Here is a 17652-nt window from a genome sequence, read left to right on the forward strand (position 1 = left end):
TAATGAAACACTTCCTTGAGTACATTGTGCTTGATGCTAGGTAGGTGGTACGCCAATCGGATTGTTGGGTTAAGAGTGGTTAATGTGTAAGAACAGAGTGTGCTGGTAACTATTAAGGAATTACCAGTTGTCACAAGGTTTAGAGTAGGGTTAAGAGTTTGGGTTCAGTCAACAAGTTTGGTGTTGTCTCATGTTGGTAGACACAGAACACTGAACAATCGGGTCTTAGATCCCTAGTATGAGGCATGTAGAGGAGTGCTGGAACGAGAACCAACAAAGATTATAGGATGTTGCTATATGAATGCTGATATACAAATGATTGCATAGGATGTTGGTGAATTGTAGAGTATAGATGCTGAAACAGTGAGAGAATTATTTAATATGTGGAACCAGGTGAGTATTAGGTGTTGAGTGGCCATTTAAAGGCCTATTGAATGATAGGATTTGGAGGTAAAAGGAGAACCTTAATGTTGTCCCCTGTTATGGGAAGTTGATTAGTGCTTTGAATAAGGATATTTGATGTGGGAAGCTGTATCTCACAATGCTTTTGAGGATTGTGATACTGAAATGATGTGATAGAGTCGTTTGATGTCTTGATGTCTCATCGAGTTGATTATTCCTTGGGAAGTGTTCCTAAGGTGTAGCTCTGCATCATTCCTTCAGAAAGGTCTCTGATCCGCCGTACAATGTAATCAGCATGAACACTACTTTGCAGTAGAAATCCCTTAACTTGCTCCCCTTTCATTAGTCCACAAAGCCTCTGATGCTCTGTTACAGCATCCAAGAATTCCTATATAACAGGATCGAAAGGTTTCTCTTGTGGAGGTTGAAGGTCTAGTAATGATGGCTGTGGAGTAGGAGGTGCATCCCATGCTTGTCTGAGAGTAGCTCATAATTGATGGAGGATAGTATTCTCATCAAGAGTATATGCTGTGTGCCATTGATTAGAAGAATTATTAGATAAAGCTACAGGGGATGCTCCAAAATCTGGTACGTTATTCCCTAATTGTGTTATGGTGATAAAGGTACCAAGCTTGCTTACATAACCTGGATATGACTGGCAGCAATTTTTTGAACAAATGATTTAGCAGAACTTTAGAGAACCACTACCAAAGCTGGTCTCTCCATTGTTCTATATGAGGATACAATCCCAGATTTTGAAAGGCTTCTATTGATTGTTCTATCGACATAGGAGGTGGGAGGTCACATCTCCCTTATTTGGAGATGTCTTAAATTTTTGTGAATTTGGCAACATTCTGACAGACCGCAAGGGAGTTGTTCTTGGAGTGCCCAAGATAGATCCTGAGGTGATAGAACCTAGAGAGCTACCACCAACTCCACGAAGGGTCGGTGGTGGTGTTACAAGAGACTAGTTTGCAGCTGTTGTCATCTTTGATGTAGAGTCTGTCATTTTTTCCTCTACATTAGCCAAAAACTCTTGAAGCTTTTCTTCTATGGATATATCTTTGTTTGTAAGAGAAGACCTCTATTTTGACCATGGTCTTGTAGATACTTGTCTCGGGAGGGTGAGATTTGACCTGATATCTTGCCAGCACTCTCATCCAGTATCTCCAATCCAGTCCACTAAGATTGACCAGGTCCTAATCCATAAGAGCTTCTCAAAGATTATTAATGAATAGGTGCTGAAATATTTGAGGGGATGAATTAGTTTTTTGTCTTGATCTTGATGACTTTTGTCTAGTACCAACATCTGAAGTTGATTATGTGTCTCCCTAATCCACATTTCACTTCCAAAGCCCTTAGAGTTCATGTTGACGTTCTATAAGACCAAACACTCTGCCTCTCACATGGTCTTTCCAGTTCTTGAGCCAATTATCACCAATGTGCTTCAACATATTACCAAATTTGCATCCTTTTTGAGTTTAGACCAATCTTGTGAAGAAATAACCTAAAAGTTCAAGAACCAGAAAATAATTAAACCCTCAATAGGATGTGAAAGCTGCACTGTCTGTCTTCTCGAAAGGACTTGACAACATAGAAGTAATTCCCCATCCTACTTAAGGTTATTGATTGGGAAAGGAATAGGAAATTTCGGGACTGAGTATGCTAAATAGCATATGTACCCTGATTATTTTTATGCTGAACTTAATTTCAAGACATAGTATAACATGTTTATCTCTGAAATTTGAGCAGATTCCCAACAGGGAACATTACTGTGGCATGTATCTTTTATGGGCATTTTTAATAAAATCTTACTGAACATGATTCTAGGGTTCACAAGAAAAATTCAATTACTGCATGATTAGACCAACAAGAAGTCAAACATATAGTATTCTTGTTTCAATTTCTGGGCGCTGTCTTTACAAGTTGTTTAATGTCAACCCACGTAATTGTCTCATTGTGCAGGCCATATAATAAGAAAAGTAAAATCATATGACAATCATTAGATGTAGTAGAAGCCTTCAAGAAACAGATCGCAACGAGGAGAAATCCTCATTAACAGTCATGATAAAGCCTTATTCCAATAAACAACCATCCAATATATCAAGCAATAAATGATAGAAATGACGCTTTCAAAGTTATTACAGAGTCATGAGCCCAGTTGCAACGAAGCTCGCAATGATCTAAATAAAGGGAACATGTTACAGAATTGTCCACAACAAAAAGAAGCTCTTATGAAGACATAAGATAATAAAAAGGTTTCCCACAATATGAATGTTGTCCCTCAAAAGATAGTGTCGCAACAAGTAAATGTTGTAGAAGCGATGCCCGCTATATTACAAATGTGAGAACTAGAATACAACCACCAAGAATGTTGAAAATTACATGTCAGTGGAAAAGGAATGAACCCAGACAATACTACAGTTCTTTAAAGAACTTTTCCCTTAGGCAGTCTTGCAAAATCGACAACTGTCCCTCCCTAACTAATACATCTTCATCTAGTTTGTTTACTCTGAGCTTAAGTGTTCCAACTTCAGCGATGAGTTTAATGTTTTGCAACGTAAGTTGTTCTGCATCTTGCTGAAATCCATTCCTTTCTTCTGAAACTTTGGGTATCTCTGCTCTTAACAACGTCAGTTCTTTCTGACATTCTTCTAAGTCAGTCTGTAAACATTTTATGGTATTTTCCTTCCCTCCAAGCTGTAGATAAAATATATCATAGCATTAGTGCTCATAATCTGAACTAAATATAATGCTCTTCAAAAGTAAGTTAATCTTCCATTTAAGGAACTGTTTGACATCCTAAATATAAACAATTGAAAGCATGACAACACATACCAGAAGCTCCAAATATTTCTCTTTCTGGTTTGAGAAAGTGAGCCTAGCCTGTAGTCTTTCAATGTTACTCCTCAAAACCTCTTGACTCCTTTCAAAAGTTGCAACTTTCTCCTCAGTTTGTTCTACATCAGCCACATTGGAACATAATTTCTCCCGTAGAAGCTTGACCAGTAAAGTTTTGGCTTTAAGTTCTTGTTTTAGTTGTTTGAAAACCTCCTCACTCTAAAATAGCAATGAAGAATAATGGTTGATCACAAAAACATGTTAATGAAAACTCCCTAAAATAGCAAAATAAATAACATTAATTACCTCTCTATGTTGTTGTTCCTGTTGATATGCCTCTGGATTTTCTGCATGTTGCTTGAGAGATTCATCATAGGATATACAAGAATTTTCTTTCAAGATTTCTTCTTGCATCCACACACTATTCTTCCAAGATGAAACTTCTTTTTGCAATTGTACATTTTGCTCAGCCAGATCTTGGATCCTCTTTCTCATCTTCCTCTCCTCCGACCTAATTTTTCCCAGCATAGAAGCCCATTCATTTGACCGCCTATCTACCTCCTTTTCTAATGTCTGCTGCAGATCATTCTTCTCACTCTCTAGTATCTTTGTTCGACATTCCATCTCTTCTTCGATCAACCTTAGCGATTTAGTTGCTGAAGATGTTTCTCTCTTGTCGCTGGAAAAGATGGAAGTGGTTGATGAATGACTTTCTCTGTGATGGCGTACTGAATGGGGAGATGACCGCTTCGAATGTGGAGATGAACGCTTCAAATCCCCTCCCCCAGAGATAGTTTCCTTTGGAATAGCAGAAGAATTATCTGCCATCAACTGCTTTTCAAGCGAATTCTCCTTTGGGCTATCGCTTCCCTTCTCCAAACAAGGCGGCCCATCCTTATCAACCCTCTGGCAGGGTAAATTATTACTGATATTGTTGTATGCAGAGACCCGTTTCAATGGAAATAACCTCCGCATCGCTGCAACACTAGCAATCACCTGTAAAAAATAATCCGTGTCATTTTCAAGCCGGAAGTAAACTGAATTATAAAAAGCATAGTCGAACACATTCACACCAAAAGCGAATGGTTACAGCCTCGGCCGTTAGATTTGAAAGATGGCATTATAGTACCAGACAGCACATGAGGACCCTAATGACGGTGAATTCCGGGCGGAGCTTCACACTCTTGCTCGCATCGCTGCTCCACATGGACGACGGGGGCGGCTTGGATCCTGCTCAAACCAGTAAACATATAAACATCAGGAAATATAAGAATACAAAGCTGAAAGAGTATGGCGATGCAGGTGAAGAAACATTGGGGGTTTCAAACATCTTGGCGACAGTTAAAGAGGGTACCAGGTTGAGAAGCGCGACAATGAAGCAAGAATTTGAATAATGAGAAATAAAAGGCACAAAGTAAAAACTAGAGTGAGGAGATATGCACCAGAACATTCGGATAAAACGGAAGCGCTGATATTCTGCTTCTCCTGCAAGTCCCCCGGGTGCAAGACTCCCATGCATAAAAGAAAAACTATGGAAACCACGTGTCTCAGGGTAATCGCATTCATTTTGTTTATGTAATTGCGACCCTTGCCTTGAACCTGTGAGAGGATGAACGGTTAGTTTCAGGAGAAGGATAGCTAAATTGTTCGTATGTATACAGAAATCTCATTGCATACTGATCTATATATCCTGTAATTTTATGAAGCCGTTGCAGCTGTCTTGAATGCGAATTAGGACACCTGTCCTCTTTAATTTCATTCAATTCTGCGGATTTAAATTCTCGGAGGGGCTGAGAAATATTAATGTAGGGACTTAATTTTGCGTAGATACGGAAGGATGGATATGTTGGAGGAGCATTTATACCCTGTTTATCCCTCAATCTTTTTACTGTCAAAAATTATGCAGTATCTAGTTGGAAAATCTTACATAGATTCCCAAACTGAAACTGCATATCTTTTAAGATTGAAGAACTCGTTTCCATACGCGTTCATACACTTCTCCTGTCTTTGCTTTCACCCCACCTGCCCAGACACTCCTCGTGATATCTGCTTCCACAACAGTCAATTCGCGCAATTTTCTCCTCTTCCTCAAATTCGCTGAGGCATATCACACACACTGCTATTTCTTCCATCTGCCCACGCCTGTAATTCATCACCGTCATCAAAACACTACGTAGAGGAAGAGACACGTCAGGCACTATATTTTCTTCTTTCCCCGCCTGGATGTAGATCATATAAAGTGCCACCATCATCACAATTATATACCCACTTATGACACAGGGCGTGCTCAAAACAGGTGACAAAACAAGTGGGAACAGTATATATAAACAAAAATCAATTCACATTGCAAACAAAACCACAATTTTCAGAAACAAGCCAATCTGTTTTGCTTTGCAATTCTCTCATTTCTTACCACTATAATTACTACATATTTTTGGCAGTCAATCATTCCATAAAACGAATGAAATCCCAACAAATTTGAACAACTATTGGTTACAATAGACAAGAAATCGGATAACAGTTGATAAAACCACATTAATGGTTTCATTCAAATTTCTCTGCAATTGAATATGCGAATTGGGTCGCTGATTATACGCAGATTTTTCTGCTTGGGAGTCAAATATTCTGAGATTTTTGCAGCAAGCTATTTCTGGAGCATTCTCTGCACAGTTCGAACATAACTCTGACGATGTTGGGTGATCTTCCATTGCTTCTTTGCTGTTGATATCTGCCATTAGAATCTTATCTCGAGCAGAAACATGAACAATAAATATCGAATTGAGTGAGAAAAGCAGTGATATGAGTTTGATAAGCAGTGATTTCCCCATTTAGCCCTTTTTGGTAAATGGGATATGGCACTTGTGTTTTTATCTAAAGGTAAAAGTTATTTCATTGTAGACTAGCAATTGTTTGTAGAGAGATAATATCTTTTTAAATATCATAATAATAAAAATTTAAAATTATTTAATATTATTTTAAACATTTAATGTTTCTAAATATGAATAATCAAATATTCACCATAACTATTCCCAATATTTTATTCTTGCAAAGCACTCAACAAAATATTATAAAACTAACTTGAATCAAAAAATCATTTTTATTGCATTTATTATCAATGTTGTCTTACAAAATAATGTGGGAGTTAATCCACAAGGAAAAGGAGCATAACATGAACACAACATTAAGCACTATCAGTTCCATGTTTATGTGCGTGCAACAAAGAGCCAATAGGATTATATTTTTTCTGCAATGAGAAAAAAAGGTTGACAAGTGATTGAAGAACCATAGAGCCCACCAAATAGCCCTCCACATTTTTAAAAAGTGATTGAAGAACCATAAGAGTTGAAGTAAGTGCTAGTGGTCTGAAATGCTTTTGTACTTGATAAGAGTAGTGAATCTCTCTATAGAATTTTCAAAGCTTGTTCTACATATATCCTCAATGGAAGCCTCCCCTAATAGCACTGAAAGCGTCAAGCTCATTTATGGTTGGAAAAAATGCACGCATTCCTTGAGTGCACAAAAAGGGCCACTTGAATAAATCTCAAAACATCTTCTACACAATAATTATCTCCCAATTTTGGATCCACTAGACCCAAAAGCTTTCCTTCACTAAGCAATTAAAACACCTGCATTGCATACACTTGAAGTCAGCTATTCGACATAATAATTTGTCCCAAATCACTTCATGGAGATGTACAAAAAGACAAAATTTGTCTTTTAAAAGAAATCCTTATACTTAACAAATTAGAAATAGAAAGATACCATACCAAGTTACAATCCCCATTACATACACCACCACAAGGTGTGTGCCAAGGAACCTGTTCAAAAGACCAATTTAGTACCCTACCAATTGGTACAGAACAAAAGTAAATTATAACTGTAAACTGAAAACAATCTAAGATTAAAACAACATGATAAGATATCAAAATCAAATAAAGAAAAATATTAATAGTAGGAAACAAAAAAAACTCAACAGAAAGACAAAGAGTCGTGCTAAAATACAGATTTGAGAATTACCAAGCTTAAGAAAGTAAATGTGTGGGTAATTGGTCATCACTTTATTATGCAAAAACTCATATAATGTGAAATTTGAGTCATCACGTTCACTTTCCTATGCTTCAAATCCATTTGCCTCACCATCCTACAACACAATCATTTCAGCCCTTTTATAAACTTTAACCAAATAAATAGTCAAACTAACCATCTCTTGATCATTGGCTTCCCCTGACACTGCACTATCCTCCTGTAAATTGTATACTAAAAGTTTTAGTAAGGTATCACATCTAAAATATAGATCATGTCAATCCAACTTTTGAGATTAAATAACTTTCCATACTTTTCCATGGCTTTCTCATACTCTGCCTTCAACTCAATAACTTTCTCGATATATTTCTTCTTCTCCTAAAACCAATCAAAAAGATAAAAACACAAACCATCAAAATCTTGCATAATTGATAACAGAATTACACATTCTACTAAACATATTTTAGCCTAGGTGCAAACCTCTTATGAGAGAGATTTCCATTTCTCACCGCCATCTTTAGCAACCTGCAAAATGTACAAATACAAACCATATAAGAAAACAACCTAATACTAGATATTATTCAGTTTGAGTGTTCAACTTGCACTATAAACAAGTATTAAGGACCCCCTAAGTATGAAGTGTTCCATAGAAGCCATCCTACTGCAAGAAGTGTACTTTTTCCATACAATAGACTCTAAGCGTTGAGGAGTATTTGGTGCATTTGTAGAAGAAGGGAATAGTAGAGCAACCTGCAATGGTAGATGTCAATGCATCCCAATGTTTATAAGACAAGCTCTCTCTATAATCCAAGCCCACTGGCTTAATGTTATCATTTACTATGCCCTACACACATTTACCAAAACCATACAAATTTATTGGCAAATCGGAATCATGAAAATTTAAAAAAACACATATTTATGGTCTGCAGCAAATGAATCCACTTACCTCTCCTCATGTATTTGAATCTTATGTCGCTGAAATCTGGTGCCCGTACTTCTTCCCAACAATAAGAAAAGAACATCCATTTTCCTATAGATGACACTACATCTTAATGAACTATCATATGTCGCTTTATCTCAAAGAACATCCTAATTCTTTCTCTCAATCTGAAACCCTAGATATAACATAATACGTAAACAACAACATTCAATTGATAGAAAAATTCCCTCGAAGATAAAATTTAGTTTGATCCCAAAATCCAGTTGCTCTGCACCAGTTTGGTATCATTGATATCTAGATCCTCCGTGAAGAAACTCCCCTTGGCCAAAATCTATGAATCGTTGTAGTTTAAAACAACTTGCACAAACAATAATATTAAACTAAAGTAGGCAGATGAGTGGGATTGATGGTTGGACGGTTGGGTGGACTAGATAGTGGATGTGGTTTGTGGTGCATGATGATTTAGTGAAAAATATGATATTATTTTGTTGAGACAGAGAATTCCAACATTTTCAATTTCTTTAGAAAACTTGTAGACATTGTCAATTTCCAGACATTTTTGCTTATATTCTACATATGGAGGGTCAATTATATAGTCTCTTGATGGTCCATGGAAGAAAGAAATGCAAAGGGAATATTGGTGTAAATATTTTGAGCAGGCATCTAGTATTGAAGAGGTCAATCATTTTCTATTGGAAGTAAGAACAGAGGAGATTACTTTAGAACCTATGAAAAGCCATAATATTATTACCTGCATCATTTCCTTGCCTTTGAGATTCTCACCCATTTCCAGCCTCAATTCCCTTTTGTCTAACACTAAGTTACACGGGTAACCCTCCCCCCCTCCGGACCTCAAACAGGTTCGAAACGGTTCGAGATTCGGGTCAGGTTCGACCACGGTTCGCCCAGGGTTCAATTTTCGAATCCTGGTTCGAACCGGTTTACCATGCAATTCTTTCTCTAACAAGTTTTGAAAAAATTGTTCTTTAGGTCACCATGAGAACAGTAGCATTTAGATTTCTTAGATGAAACTTAGTAAAAAATTTATCTTCTATAGGAATATAGGCATGTACAAATTTTAAGGAGTGTATACTTATGCATCTATACATGAGATGCTATCTCTATTAGATATCTTGAATATCTTATGATGGTGAGATTGCTATCGATCTTATAATTGCCAATTGTAAAAGTGATCAAGGGGTCATTAGTATTTTTGAAATTGTTACAGTCATAGTTTAGAGTAGGTGTTATTGAACGAATTGTAAGAGTTGTAATCATTGATTCAATATGTTAACGATGTAGCTTCAATCGTGTGTGTGTGTGTGTGTGTGTGTGTGTGTGTGTGTGTGTGTGTGTGTGTGTAATGATTGCGATAGTGATGACTTTGTTAATTGAGATAGAGCTCTTTGTTGAGCTCTCCCTTTTGCATCTCTTCTTGTCTTTGTAAAAAATTTACCCCTCTTTTAGTAAAAAAGTATACCAGCCCATGAATAATTGAAGCTTATCATATTTACTTGAAATGAGACACTAATGATGTTACTCAATTAGATGTATATATATAAACACACACACACACACACACACACACACACACACACACATATACATACATACATATATTTACATGTATATATACATGTCTATATATGTGTATACACACACACACGAGTGTGTGTGTGTGTGCATTGATAAATTACTTATTATAATAATATTATTTACATCTAATTGAGAAACATCATTAATGTCTCATTTCAAGTAAATATGATAAGCCTCGAATATCCATGGGCTGCTATACTTTTTAGTTAAAAGACGGGTAAAAAATTTATCAAGACAAGAAGAGATACAAAAGGGAGATAGCAAAGAGCTCTATCCCAATCAACAAGGGCATCAATTTCATGAGATAATTTGGGGGTAATTTCTCCCTATGCATAATATTCCAATCTTGCACATGACCAGAAGCCCATTTAGCCAAGAAGTCCACAACTCTATTCCACTCTTGAGGGATGTAAGTAAATCAAGCAGATTCCAAAATTCTACAAAAGAGAAGAGATTGATTAACAACTAAAGCTAGAGGCCAACATACATCCTTAAGTGCTTACAAAGTAAGCAACTTCATAACCACTTAGGAGTCAGACTCACATCCATGGGCTTCTATACTAACATATATTATGATTGTAATTAATTAAGAACACATAGGGTCATGGCCTTACCACATAGTGTCATGCCCCTATGTGGGGTTTCTTCATTCATATTAAAGTCATGTTTGTATTGTTATTGGGAACATATGATATCACTCATAGTACTGGGATACATACATACATAGTCCATCTATAGTGGGAGAGGTTTCCAAGACTCATCAAGGCATGTTCAGTAAGCTGCTTGATCATTGCTAGAAGCTCAAAAAAATAATTCTTTGCATTTGGAACATTGTTACTAATAATGATATTATGACTAACATGCTTTTATCTTTTAGTAAAAATTAGGAGGAATCTAGTGGTTCAAATGCTGAAAGTGAGTCTACTAATAGAGGGACATTTAGGGGTAGAAGATCTAATGGTAGAAGAAGGTCTAGTGGAAGAGGGCCTAGTGTGTTCACTGGTAAGTACTTTACTTGTAACCAAGTAGGACATTAGTCCTTTAGATTCCTTGAAAAGAACAAACAAGGATATTACATTTATTTGGTTATGTTCCTTCTTACAATTTTTATTGCCTTATGTGTTTTGGGTTCAAATTTGAAAACAAGCCACTCTCACGTGTCCTTTCTTAAATTATTGATGCAGTGTTCCAAAAAATAATTCTTTTCAAATCAGTTTCTTTTTAGAGTTGGTCAATATGAAATATAGTTAGTATATTCTAAAACAAGTAAGAGAACCTAGAAATGACGCCTCTTTTTCTCTGAGTTATCTTCATTCCTCTAACAACAATCTCAATCTCAACACTAAAGATAATGCACAGTGCAAATCTACTCATGCCAACTATTATTATTATTTCTAAGAAAGAGATATCTAGTATGGTGAATCTTATTTCTATTGCACTTGGAATGAGGTTCTAATTCACTCTACAACTCAAGATATTCCTATTTTACTAATTGTTGTCCCCATTTTGTGCCATTACCTAGGGTTTCATCTAGTTTTCATAATATCTTGAGATTCCACCATGGGAAATTAACAACCCTCGATGGAATTTGAGTTAGGAAAATCTCTTTTATGTTCCTTTTGGTTTTAGTTCAAAAGAATGAGGTTGGAGAGAAAAACTTGATGCCCTAGGCATGCAAGATCTATGTGCATGCTAGAAATTCGTAGCAACATCTTCCATAACTTGCTAAAGAGAAGGTTTTGAGGCTTGAAAATTGGTATATGATCATTTGACATGATTCCCCTCATGTTCCAATTTCTGAATTGAAGTTTCTCTCAAGGAGTAGGGTACTTCCTATGTTAATAGATGCCTAATTGCCTGCATTCCTAAGTGAGCCTTAAAAAACTCAGTTACTGCATACTTCTCTTGAGATCCCAAGGCTTTAGTATATTGTATAAAACTTAAAAGGGTATCCACATCATTGATTCCTTTATTTGGGTTGTGAGGATATATTTGTGACTTTCCATGTTCAAGGCTACAAGCCTAGTCTTGAGTTTGTGAAGCAACTAGCCAATGAAAGTTGCATAGTTTTAATCTAATGTTGAATTCTTGTTAGTTTTTGGCCTAAATAGAGCCTTTTCATGCTTGGAAGTCACCCCTAGTCATTATTTGTATTTGAGAGGTTTTGTGTCAAATAAGCCTTATGATGCCCTTAAGAGCAACTAGTGATTAGTTGTCTTTGTGATAGGTTTTCCTTGTGATTGGGGATTCTTAAGAGTGTTTGGATTTTTTAGAAGGTTATAAAGGTCCTTGGGGTCATTAGGTTAAGTTTTAGGCATCTAGGAGTTAAGATTTCTAAAATTGCAAAAGTTATTAAAGCAAAATTGAAAAAATGTTGACAACTTTGCAAGAGTTTGGAAATTGGTGAAGGACTGAGCATTTGGAAATTAGTCATTCTACTATTGCTGAACCTTTTCCAAATTGTAGAATTGGAGTCAAGTGAAAAATGTAAAAATTGCATTTTTTGTGCAAAGTTGCATTATTGAAAGTTGTAAAAGATGCTCAAATTTGCAACTTATTGGAAAAAGGGTCGTGGGATCGAACATTCTGCTCCGCTAGCTCCAAGTGGTTGGGTAAACCCTATTCCCAACCTTGTCTCATCATGTTCAGTGCTTGAACATTCTCGAGCATGCCAAACTGGAATGTTCCTAAGGGTCACTAAATGCCATAGAGCTGCGATCTTTGACACGACATATCTTAGAGCTCATGTGAGGTATGGATGCGATTCCAATTCCTATAGGACCATGTTGCAGATACCTACACTAACCTCTCTTTCTTTTCAGAGATCATACTCTATTTTGATTTTGTAATGCCATCTCGGGTGATGTTGAAACTTGTAGGGTTGGCCAGTACAAAGTTGCCAACTGCCAAATCTCTCTCACCTTTCATTGTGGGATCAAACTGTCTGCTCTGTTAGCTTCAGCTGGTTAGGTAAACCCTATCCCCAACCTTTTCCCATCTTGTTGAGTGCTCAAATATTCTTGGGCACACATAACTAGAACATCCCTAAGGGTCACTAAATGCCATAGGGCTGCGATCTTTGATGGGGCATATCTTGGAGCTTATGTGAGGTATGGATGCGACTCTAGTTCCTATAGGACCATGTTGTGGAGACCTATATTAAATTTTCTCTCATTTTAGAGATCATACTCCGTTTTGATTTTACAATGCCATCTTAGGTGATGCTGAAACTTGTAGTGTTGGCCAGTACAAAGTTGCCAACTACCAAATCTCTCTCACCTTTCATCGTGGGATCGAACTATCTACTCTATTTATGAGATGCACATATACATGTGAGTGCCCATTATAATTGGTACTCTATGATGGTAGATCTAACATATGGAATTAATGAAACCTTGAGAATCCTATTAGGCTCTACATCATAATTAAACCTTGATAATCCTATTAGGGTCTACATCATAACTGAACCTTGAGAATCCTATTCTGGCTCTACATCATTGTCTATCTCTGTCACGTGACAATCCTTCACTGTTTTGAGGCTAGATTAATGGATTTACCCCTCCCACTATCTATGATGTAGATGTAACTTGTGGGAGAGGCTGTTACAATTGTAATGAATGTATATATGATGATTTTGTGTGTAGGGTAAGAGTTTTGACAGAGAGAAAGAACCAAAGACTAGTTGGGCAGTGAAGAGCATGGGCATGGGTGACTGACCCAAGTACAGAAGTAAGAGTTTTCTTCAAACAAGGATAAGTTTTATGTTTGATATCATCTATTTGAATGATTTTAAGTATTTTTTGGTCAATTTACAACATCTAGAAAGATTGGGAGATTAGTTTTTGGGAAAGCCCTATGGTAAAGGGCATAGAAGTGAGGGTTTGGTGAAAGGGGATGTAGAAATGCTAGAGTGACCAAAAAAGCTTTGAAACCCATTCCTTTGAGTCATATTGCAAGACTATTTGATGTTGGTAAGGTTCTAACAAATAAGGGGATATGAGTTGCTTTGTAAATATCCACTAATTAAGCCTAGTTGTGTAATTGAGATAGCAAGATTTGAGAGATACTTTCCAAAGAAACTATAGTTGAAATTTTGGTATGTTTTAGAATGGAATAAAGGTTATCTAGAATACCAAAGGGTTTGGGAAGGTCAATGGAAAAGTTTGGATAAAACTGAGAATAATTTTTTGGCAAGGGCTAGTTGAGACAAGCCTAGAATAGGAATAATTGGAAAAGTGTAAGACATGAGTTGGAACATGTTAGATGGGATGTGTTGAGATGACCCAAGGTTTTGGGGTCATGGTGTGATGCCTAGGATGGGTTCTAGTATGTTGGAGGCACCAGGGTACACTAGGTGCATAGGTAGCAACGTGGGCGTTTTGAAGGCAAACTGAAGAACTAAGTTATAACCTCTTAGATATGGTTGTGGAAAGGTATTACCAAGTCAAAGACCTCCTCTTGAACCCTAGTAGAGTTAGATTCCTTGTTAGATTCAAAGAGTACAAAGGAGTCTCGAAGTTGAGTTGTTATTCCTAGGGGAATAGTGGGAGGCTCTACATTAGGTGCAGGGCTTAGGATATCTTCTAGGAACTATTTAAACACCAAATCCACCTTTACCTAGAAAGGTGGAATGATGCAAAGTCCCTAAAAATGCTTCATTAAGACCTTGAGTGCCTTGAGTACCTTGCACCATATATATTTAAATAACATATATATATATATATATATATATATATATATATATATATATATATATATATATATATATATATATATATATATAAATATATAAGTTATTTAAAAATTAAAATAGACTAGTAAATGTAACTTGCTTGTAAGTTTTGTGGCCTATCTACACCTAATGAATCAAAGGCATCACAAGTCTCAATTTCAATATCCATAATATTACAAGAAATCCATCCAGTAATCTAGGAAATCTAGAGAGTAATTCTTCCTTGTATCCCCTTGACAGGGAACCTAAGAGATCACATAACTAATAAAAGTAAAAGTGGAATAAATTTTATTCTATTTTTAACAAAACATTGAAGCACAGACATTTCATTTTCAATTCTTCTAACATTAAATATTTTGATATATCTCATTGATTAAATATATGAATATTCTATATTAACTCAACAACCAAGTTCTTATAGGTTCCCAAACATCACTACTAGAAACACATACATAAGTTCCCATAAGTAAAAACCATCATAAATATATGAACAAGGTTTCATTATAAATAGTTGAATCTATTATTACAATTAGATAGCATAAAAATCACATAAGCATACCAAGGACAATCATCTTGATATACCCATTATACGATGACATATGTCCCTAGGGGTCCTAGGACCCATAAGGACATATTTGAATCGTTCATATGGGTCAAAGGCCCCTTTGACCCATTAAATGATGAAATATGTCCCTAGGGGTTCTAGGACCCCTAGGGATATCATCCCTGACCCTACTTCTTCCTATTTTCCTTTATTTACTATAGATGTTGTTTTGGACACAAGTTTTGTGGCTAGGAGATTTTATATTCTGAACATTGTTTTGTTTATGATCAGATAGGTTAGTTTTGGTTTTATGAGATACATTTATTTTGGATACTGCTTTTGTATTGCAATTGGACTGTTCTCGGGTTTATAGCTGATCAATTTTAGTTGTAGTGTTGATTTTGAAATACATCACTTGATCTTTGAACTGAATCAGGTTTTGATTAGTATTGATGTTTTAATGAAATTCTTGTTACAGGATTGTAACTGTAGGATTTCTAGTTATGGCTATGATTGTGAAAATCAGAATTGGTATCTTTCATGTTGATCTGGTATAACTTATGTGTTGGTACATTTGATTTTTATATTCTTCTACAGATATATTAGATTGTGAGCATAATGTTAAAAGGATGTTTGTAAAACTCTTTTGTGTTTTTATGTAACTATGTATATGCTTACGTAGATGTTAATCTTTATCTTATTGATGGAAAGTAAACATATCTGGTACATGTATGACAAATGCATTCTGGTATTATTAGGAATTTCTCAGGTATATTGCTATCTTTATTATTTTTGATAAATTCATTTCATACCTTTAAGTTCTTGACTTGTGAATATATTTATATAAAGGGATAATTTGATAAGTCACACACAAAATTCATATAAATATAGGTATGAGATATTTGCACATATATTTACATAAATTCTAGTGTGGAGTAATGGTTTTGGGAGCTTGCAATGTTTAAATACTATGGCAATAAACATTGGAGGTGATTGTGTTATGCATTTATTATATATATATTTGAATAAAAACCATTTACCCTAAAACCCTAGAGGGTTTCGCATGCTTTGAATAGGTAGAATATGTTTATTGTTTTATGTGGCCAAAATGGCAGAGGCTATAAGGAAAGTCATATGCACAACTCTTTGGGAGTTGCAGATTTATTAATTGCTCTTTTATTGAGGCTTTATTATCCTTGAAGGAATGTCAGCCATTGTTGTTTGAAAAATGGATTTCGATGCTAATGACCTGAATTTGGGCCTTTTTCCTCTGTTTCGAGTTACACTTGTGTGTTGTTGTTGGGTTTCTGGCAAAATAAGGGGTTTCAGTTGGAAGGATATTCTTGAATATGTAATCGAGCAAAAATGAAACTCAGTGGGAGTTTTATTGCGGTTGGAAATTTGGATTCTATTGTTATTTGCATTGTGGAGATTTTGTTCAGTTTGGGGCTTTGGAGTCGAGCTGTATTGTGGAGCTTGAGTTGAACATTTTTCTCTATCTACTGAGTTTCTAGGTAGGGGGCCTCTCTCTTAAACCCTATCTTATTCCTGTTATGTTTGGATTTGTAGTTTTTGTATGTTAAAATCTGTTGTATGAGGTTTTATATCAACACCTAGGTGTGGGCGTAAGCAGAGTTCGACAGTGAAGTTGTCGAGTTGTGTTTATTTGCATACTTGGATGTGGGTATTTGAAAACATTATTTGCAGTAGAATGTTGGTTTATGCTGTGGAAATGTGTAATTTTAAGGTTGCATCTTTCATAGAGCCGAGTTCAGGGTGTTTAAGTTTTCAGTAGATGTATTAGATGATATATGGTTGACTTCGACATCAAACTATAAAGTATATGCTCGATTCGGAAATTTGTTGTTAAGTTATGTTTCTATTTAGAGTTAGGTGTGAGGGTGTTGATATTTTCAGATTCTGTGTTGCGCCTAGGAGGTGTATTGTATTGTATTGTATTGTGGTAATGTGATTGGGTTGTGGGTGTCAGTTTCTGTTAATTTCGAATCCAATGAGTTCATTACTTTGTCATTTTCATGGTGTTTGAATAGTTGAACCCTAAAATGTAGTTTAATGGTTGAACCACAACATAAATTTGTGACAGTCATTTGATCAAATAGTCGTCAAAATATATGACATGAAACTTGAATTTAGCTATTTTCGGTGGTTGTTATCATAGTGTTAATATGAATTCATTTGACTGACATCAGTCGAAGCCGTGGAATTATTTTGGAGTTTGAATTACATGTCATCTGTATTGAGTGATCATTTGAAGTTTGGGAATTTAGTAATTTTCTATTTTGATGTTAGTCGAGACATTTTGACAAATAGTTAGGTGGAAACTTGTAGTAAGTAGTAAACGTTTTCGCAACAACAAAGTTACTTATTATCGGTAGGAAATAGGTTATTAGGACTTCAAGATTCATTAGCTGATGTTTAATTATTAAAGGTTATTAGTTTCAAACTGTATGATGACTGTGAATAAAGTAGTTAATGATTATTTGTTTTTGGTGAGATGGATAATCTAGTAAACGGTTTGTATACAGCCTTAATACATAGCTAATTTTTGTTTTG

The 17652-nt window shown here is 35.7% G+C and overlaps 1 protein-coding gene across 1 annotated transcript; it reads right to left on the bottom strand.

Annotated features, from left to right (window-relative positions):
• Positions 1–2477: 2477 nt before the first annotated feature.
• On the bottom strand, positions 2478–5581 carry LOC149536709 (uncharacterized). Its single transcript, XM_089806121.1, has 5 exons — positions 4686–5581; positions 4373–4473; positions 3550–4239; positions 3241–3462; positions 2478–3102 (listed from the first exon to the last, which is right to left on the bottom strand). Exons 1-5 carry the CDS (start codon positions 4807–4809, stop codon positions 2821–2823), a joined length of 1419 nt encoding a protein of 472 aa, XP_089662247.1. The 5' UTR covers positions 4810–5581; the 3' UTR covers positions 2478–2820.
• Between the last annotated feature and the right edge of the window lie 12071 nt (positions 5582–17652).

Source organism: Cupressus sempervirens, chromosome 10 (assembly GCF_028749045.1).
Source record: "Cupressus sempervirens isolate cs-2001-9-10 chromosome 10, ASM2874904v1, whole genome shotgun sequence".
Classification (NCBI taxonomy): domain Eukaryota; kingdom Viridiplantae; phylum Streptophyta; class Pinopsida; order Cupressales; family Cupressaceae; genus Cupressus; species Cupressus sempervirens.

Excerpts from the sequence above, each read along its gene's own strand:
- LOC149536709 (XM_089806121.1), bottom strand. The coding sequence starts at position 4,809 with ATGAATGCGATTACCCTGAGACACGTGGTTTCCATAGTTTTTCTTTTA. Across the intron at positions 4,240-4,372 it reads GGGTCCTCATGTGCTGTCTG|GTGATTGCTAGTGTTGCAGC; the intron begins GTACTATAATGC and ends TATTTTTTACAG. Across the intron at positions 3,463-3,549 it reads AGGAACAACAACATAGAGAG|AGTGAGGAGGTTTTCAAACA; the intron begins GTAATTAATGTT and ends TTGCTATTTTAG.